The following is a 6,791-nucleotide window of genomic DNA, read 5'->3' on the forward strand; positions in this document are numbered from 1 at the left end:
ACTTTACGCGCTGGGGAAAGTTGTTTTTTCAAAACCACTCAAGCACGTGTCGGTTGAAGAATGTGCTTGCTGCCCTCGGAGAAATACCACTGTTTCGTAAACGGCAGTGCGGGGAATCCTCAGACGATTTTCAAAAATAAACGCTGCAGTTGAAAGTACCATTTCAACACTCCCCTTTAATTTCAACTGTTGGGTTATCAGTCATACCCAGACATTTCCTCAAAAAATCAAAACTTTTCTGCCCCAATGGTTTGGTCAGAATATCTGCAACCTGCTCCTGAGTTCTGCAGTGTTGTAAAACAATTTCTCCATTGTTTACCAATTCCCTGATGTAATGAAACTTTGTGTCAATGTGTTTCGTTCTCTTATGAAAGACAAAATTCTTGGATAATGCAATAGCTGAGCTATTGTCGCAAAAAATCACAGTTCCTTTTGCTTTCTCTAGGCATAAACTCCTTAACATCCTTCTCATCCAAATTGCTTGACATGTTGCTGCTGTAGCTGCCAAATATTCTGCCTCTGCTGTAGACAACGCTACAATAGGATGTTTTTTAGAAGCCCAAGAAATAGCTCCTAAACCCATGTGAAAAACATAATCGGATGTGCTTTTCCGATCATCTACACTTCTAGTCCAATTACTATCAGTGTATCCAATTAAATCTGAACATTCTGAAGCAGTGTATAAAATGTCAAACCTTTTAGTACCTTTAACATACCTCATAATCATTTTTGCTGCCTGCCAATGTGCTTCTTTTGGCCTCTCCATGAATCTGGAAATTAAACTAACAACATGCATTATATCCGGCCTAGTTGTAGTCAAATACATGAAGCTGCCAACTATGCTCTTGTACAAACTAGGATCAAATTCCTTGTTGTTGTCCTTTTTGCTGAGTTTTAAACCCATCACTATGGGAGTGATTGCTGCTTTGCTCTCCTACATATTAAATCTTTCCAACACTTCATTAACATATTTCACTTGTGAGATAAAAATCCCATTTCCATTTTGTTCTACTTCTATTCCTAAGAAGTATCTCAGCAAACCCATGTCAGTCATTTCAAATTCTTCTTTCATGACTGTTTTGAAATTTTCAATAAGGTAATCATCATTACTTGTGAAAATAACATCATCAACATATAACACAACAATTAGTATTTTACCATCCTTTTTTTTGATGTAGAGGGTGGGTTCTCCCTCACACTTTTCAAATCCATTTTCCAGTAGATAGGAATCTATCCTACTGTACCACGCTCTTGGTGCTTGCTTCAGCCCATAAAGAGCTTTCTTCAATCTGCACACTTTGTGCTCTTGGCCTTTCTTTTCATAGCCTAGAGGTTGTTCAATGTAAACCTCTTCCATTAACACTCCATTTAGGAATGCTGACTTCACGTCCATTTGGTAACCTTTCCACTTGTTTTGTTCTGCTATGGACAACACTGCTCTCACTGTTTCCATTCTAGCAACTAATGCAAAAGTTTCCTCATAGTCTATCCCATACTGCTACTTATATCCTTTGACAACAAGTCTTGCCTTGTGTCTTTCTATTTTTCCTTCAGCATTACTCTTAGTCCTGTAGACCCATTTAACTCCAATGACTTCCTTTTCTTTTGGTAGTTCAACTAAATCCCATGTTTTGTTTCTTTCTATGGCATTGATCTCCTCATCCATAGCTTCTATCCATTTCCTATCCTTAATTGCTTTTTCGAAATGAACAGGGTCATCAACATGACAATATAAAGCAAACAAGGAGTTCATACCTTCATTTGTTGCCTCTTGTTCATAAATGTCACTTAAATTTCTGAACTTCTTACCCCTTTCATTTGGTGTACAAGTGCTTGAAAAAGCACTTGAATTTCCTCATTGTAGTGTGCTTGGAGAAGCACTTTCATTTCTCCTCAAGGGTATCTCTTGCTAGCCTTGTGTTGGTGCTGCTGTTTGGGGATGTATTTCAACCATCTCCTCATCATCTTCATAATCAAACAAAGAGTTTTTAATATTCACTGTTTTCTCTATGCTTCCATCTCAAGCTTCCTCCTCAATGAACTGAACATCTCTACTCACAATAAGCTTCTTGGTGGATGGGTTATACAACCTATAAGCTTTAGATTCCTTACTGTATCCAATGAAAATACATTTCTCCCTTTTGCTGTCCAACTTCTTCCTTAGTTGATCTGGAATGTGTGCATAAGCCACACATCTAAAAACTTTCATGTGGGTGACTCCTTGCTTTGTCTCACTCCATGCTTCTTCCGACACTCTGTTCATGACTGCTTTTGTAGGGCATCTATTCAAAATGTACGCTACATAGTATACAACTTCAGCCCAATAATCATTTGGAAAATGCTTTGCCTTTAACATACTGCTCACCATATCCATGATTGTCCTATTCTTCCTTTTGGCAACTCCATTTTGCTGCGGAGTGTACTTAGTGGTAAACTGCTTATGAATTCCATTTTCTCTACAGAAACGTAGAAACTCTTCGGAGATATACTCACCTCCTCTATCAGTTTTTAGAACTTTGATATGCAACCCACTTTGGTTTTCTACAAGTGCTTTGAAATTGCAAAATCTTTCAAACACTTCACTTTTGTTCTTCAGGAAATAAACCCAAGTTTTTCTAGTAAAATCATCAATAAATGTTAGCATATAGTGGCTGCCTGCAAGTGATGGAGTTTGCATCGGTCCACATAAATCTGAGTGAACAATCATTAAGGGTGCTTTTTCCCTTATGTTTTTCCCAGATGGAAAACTCTCTCTGTGTTGTTTCCCCAAGATACAACCTTCACAAAGGCTATCTGGTTTCTCTATCAATGATAATCCTCTTACCATTCCTTTTCTATTCAACAAGTTACGACCTCCAAAGTTGAGATGTCAAAATATCAAGTGCCACAACCAATTTTCATCTTTTGGTTTGCTTTGGAAAGCCTCTTGTGTCACTGCTACTATTTCTTCTCCATTTTTTAAATCTACTTTCATTCTAAGAGGGAACATCTTGTTCCTTGTCATCTTTACTTCAGCAGTACATTGTTTGCTCGGTGTTTTATCCATGATGGTGCATACATCATCCATAAAGAAAACATTGTACCCCTTTTGAATAAGCTGTCTAATACTTATGAGATTACATTTCATTCCAGGAACATAATAAACATCTGCTATGGTTTTTTTTCACCTTTCTTTGTTAAGACATTTACTTCTCCTTTTCCCATAACAGAAACTTTATTATCAGTCCCTAGTGTGACTTGTGACTTCACACTCTGATCTAACATAGAAAACAGGGCTATGTTTCCTGTCATATGGTTACTGCAACCAGAGTCTAGGAACCATACGTCTTCACTCTTTGCTTCAATCATATTATAGGCTAAAAACAAATTATCTTGGCTGATATTTTCTCTAGTGAAATTTGCATTAGTTCTATTATTCATATCATGCTGCTTCTTCCTACATTCATTTGCATAATGCCCATATTTTTTACAATAGTGACATTGGACATTGGATTTATCATACCTTTGTCCTTGAACATGATGTTGTCCACTTTGTTGGCTACTGCCTTGGCCTTGGTTCTGATTTGGATTGCTGCATCTTCCTTGAGCATTTGCTGGACTGTTTCTTCCACCTCTGTTTTGGCTTCTGCCTCTTCCTCTCTTATTTCCTCTACCTTGACCTCTTCCTCTTCCAAAGAACATCTGGGTCTTAAAGGCATGTTCTAGAGATAAGTTTTCATTCTTGCTCAATCTCTGCTCATGTGTTATCAGTGATGCATGTAGTTCATCAACTGAGAAGTTTGTGAGATCCTTTGTCTCTTCAATGGTGGTGACAATCACATCGAACTTTGAGGGTACGATCCTCAATAGTTTCTTCACAATCCCCTTTCTTCAATAATCTCTCCATGAGACCTTATCTATGTGACCAAACCAATCACATGTGTGAAGAATGAGTCAATATTATCTGATTCCTTCATGCAGAGAGTCTCAAAATCTCTCCTCAGCAACTGTAGTTTTGTTGTCTTCACTTTCTCCATGCCTTGATAGCTATCTTGAGAGTTTTCCATGCTTCTTTGGATCTCTTGGCTACTGCTATCCTTGGAAACACACTCTCATGCACTGCTTGATACAAAAAGTAGAGGGCTTTAGAATCCTTCTTCTTATTGTTCTTCAACAGATCTTTCTCTGCCTGAGTTAAATTATTAAACTCATTTTCATCTGCTTGTTCTTTAAAACCATCCTCAACAAATTCCCATAAGTCTTGCGAAGCAAACAAAGCTCTCATAGTTATTTCCCAATAGTCATAGTTTTTTCCATTAAATTGTGGGAGCTGAGTATTATAGATACCCATGCTAGTGCTGGCTCCAGCCATTCTTGCACTCTTAACTATGCTCCAAAATACTTCACTGTGTATTTAAAATAGTTGACTATCCTCAACAGTAACACAAAAATTAACTTGAGAAATACCTTGGATTCTTTCTTGACTGAGCCTTCACTCTGCTGGAGAAGCTGTTGCAGCAAGAAATCCTTCCTTCAGCTTCTTTGACATCTTCAAAGAGCCTAGACAAGCTCTGATACCATGTTGGGAATTTTTGATAATTCCAGAACAACAATGATACCATGTTGGGAATTTCTGATAATTCCAAAACAACAATGAACAAAGAATAATGCTCTGTTTTTAACACAGGAAACAGAGTTTTTCACACACACAAAATGAAACTTGTATTCATTAACAAGACTGCTATTACAAAATTCTTCCTCTCACAGAGGGATTCTTCTAAAGAAAACTGAAAAAAGAAACTTTCGACCAACAAGTGAAACCCAAATCCTCTCAGCTCACGGAAGCGGCAAATAAAAAAAAAAAAAAAAAGATCAAAGCGTTGCACGCCTGGTAAAAATTCATACAATCACTGGAGCCCTCTACCTCTGCACTGCTGTGCATTACAAAAAAAACACTCTCTCTCTCACTACAAAAATTTACACTATGTGTAAATTTTTATTCTTTTCATTCACGCGCGTTGCTTCTCAACAAAAAAACAAGGCATAACTTTACGTTTCACTTGTGCCATAAAAAAAACAATAAAATTAAAGTCTTCACCTACATTTACCAATGGCAGTAAGTTTCCATTAATTACTTCACATGGCGATATATATTTTTATTACTAACTGTAGATTTTACTCCACTTTAATTGGACGATTGTCAGTGAAAATCGCACGGCTCTTTTTATCGAACTTTATGCGCCGGGGAAAGTTGTTTTCGCAAAACCACTGAGGCACGTGTCGGCTGAAAAATGTGCTCGCTGCCCTCGGAGAAATACCACTGTTTCGTAAACGACGGTACACTGAATCCTTAGACAGTTTTCCAAAATAAACGCTACAGTTGAAAGTACCATTTCAACAATGAATCCCACACAGCCGTACTACCCAAAATTGACCGCTGCAGGGTGGGCAGAAGCGATCCAAATATGTGTGATAATGCCTTCTTTCACATCCTCCACTCTTCATCTCGTACCATCCTCATGCTTCTTATCTCCGTGACCCACTTCCACTATCTCTTTCCACCAGCAATGTGTGTGATAATGCCTTCTTTCACATCCTCCACTCTTCATCTCGTACCATCCTCATGCTTCTTATCTCCGTGACCCACTTCCACTATCTCTTTCCACCATGCTTCAACTTCTCTGTCGCTCTCTACACTTTGGTCGTCCTTGTAATACAGTGATGTGTAGTCAGATACCCAACATTTCAAGGCCGCCCATATTTCAAGCCTGTCCACTGCATACCGATAATCCTCTATCACAAGCTTCACACCATTTTCTTCATCAGTTGGATGGCGCACAGCCATACCCCTGGACAACGCTTATTATATTAGTGCGTTAATCTATTAGTCTCAAAAAGTTACAACATGGTCATAATCTTACCTTTTTAATATTAAAGTTACAACATCATGGTTATGGTTATAGTATTACCTTTTAAAAAGATCAGCGGGGAGTCCTTGCTCGTTGAATCTCCAATCCATGTATGCTTTGGCCGAAATTTCCATAGAATACTTACCACTCGTAAAGCATTGCTCGATTATGCCTCCTGCATTTATCAACGATTGCCGAGCAGATCGATTGATCTCCATAGTATTGCGAAAGTGAGGGATGAGCAACTTGTGAAGTGGGTGCAGTTTGCTCAAATGTCTATGGGTAGCAATAATAAATGGCTCTACCACAGCATGAGTCCTGAGCTTGCATTTGAAAGAAAAAATAATAACTTTATAAATAATTTCGAAGTACACAAAGCACAGCAAATGTGAATATGATAAAAGGTCATTAGTAATCTTCTAACAAGTTCAAACTAAAAAACACAAATGATATTGTTATATATTATAATATTTTTAACATAAACAAAATAATTGATTTGTTATATATTATAATATTTTTAACCCAAACAAAATCACTGTTGTTGAAAAAGCTTTTGTTTTCTGTCATCTATATTATATTAAAAAGAGTATTTTCAGTAGAAAAAATTATATATAATTATATATTAAAAAGAGTATTTTTGGTAAAAAATTATATAAGTGAAAATTTTACCCTAAGCCATTCCATATCACCCAGTGTAATTAATCATTAAGACCAGATAAAGATGCAGATCAGATCACAGAAACTGTTATTGAAAAAGCTTTTGTTTTCTGTGATCCATATTATATTAAAAAGAGTATTTTCAGTAGAAAAAATTATATATAATTATATATTAAAAAGAGTATTTTTGATAAAAAATTATATAAAAGAAAATTTTACGTGAAGCCATTCCATATCACCCAGTGT

At 36.9% G+C, this 6,791-nt stretch overlaps 1 protein-coding gene across 1 annotated transcript; it reads right to left on the reverse strand.

The window, feature by feature from the left end:
• Positions 1–5,213: 5,213 nt before the first annotated feature.
• LOC149248075 (seed linoleate 9S-lipoxygenase-3-like) lies at positions 5,214–6,106 on the reverse strand. Its single transcript, XM_089447440.1, has 3 exons — positions 5,949–6,106; positions 5,596–5,828; positions 5,214–5,353 (listed from the first exon to the last, which is right to left on the reverse strand). Exons 1-3 carry the CDS (start codon positions 6,104–6,106, stop codon positions 5,214–5,216), a joined length of 531 nt encoding a protein of 176 aa, XP_089303566.1.
• Between the last annotated feature and the right edge of the window lie 685 nt (positions 6,107–6,791).

The sequence above is a fragment of the Pinus tabuliformis genome, chromosome 7 (assembly GCF_031772625.1).
Source record: "Pinus tabuliformis cultivar Carrire ecotype Pingquan chromosome 7, CPIR1, whole genome shotgun sequence".
NCBI lineage: Eukaryota > Viridiplantae > Streptophyta > Pinopsida > Pinales > Pinaceae > Pinus > Pinus tabuliformis.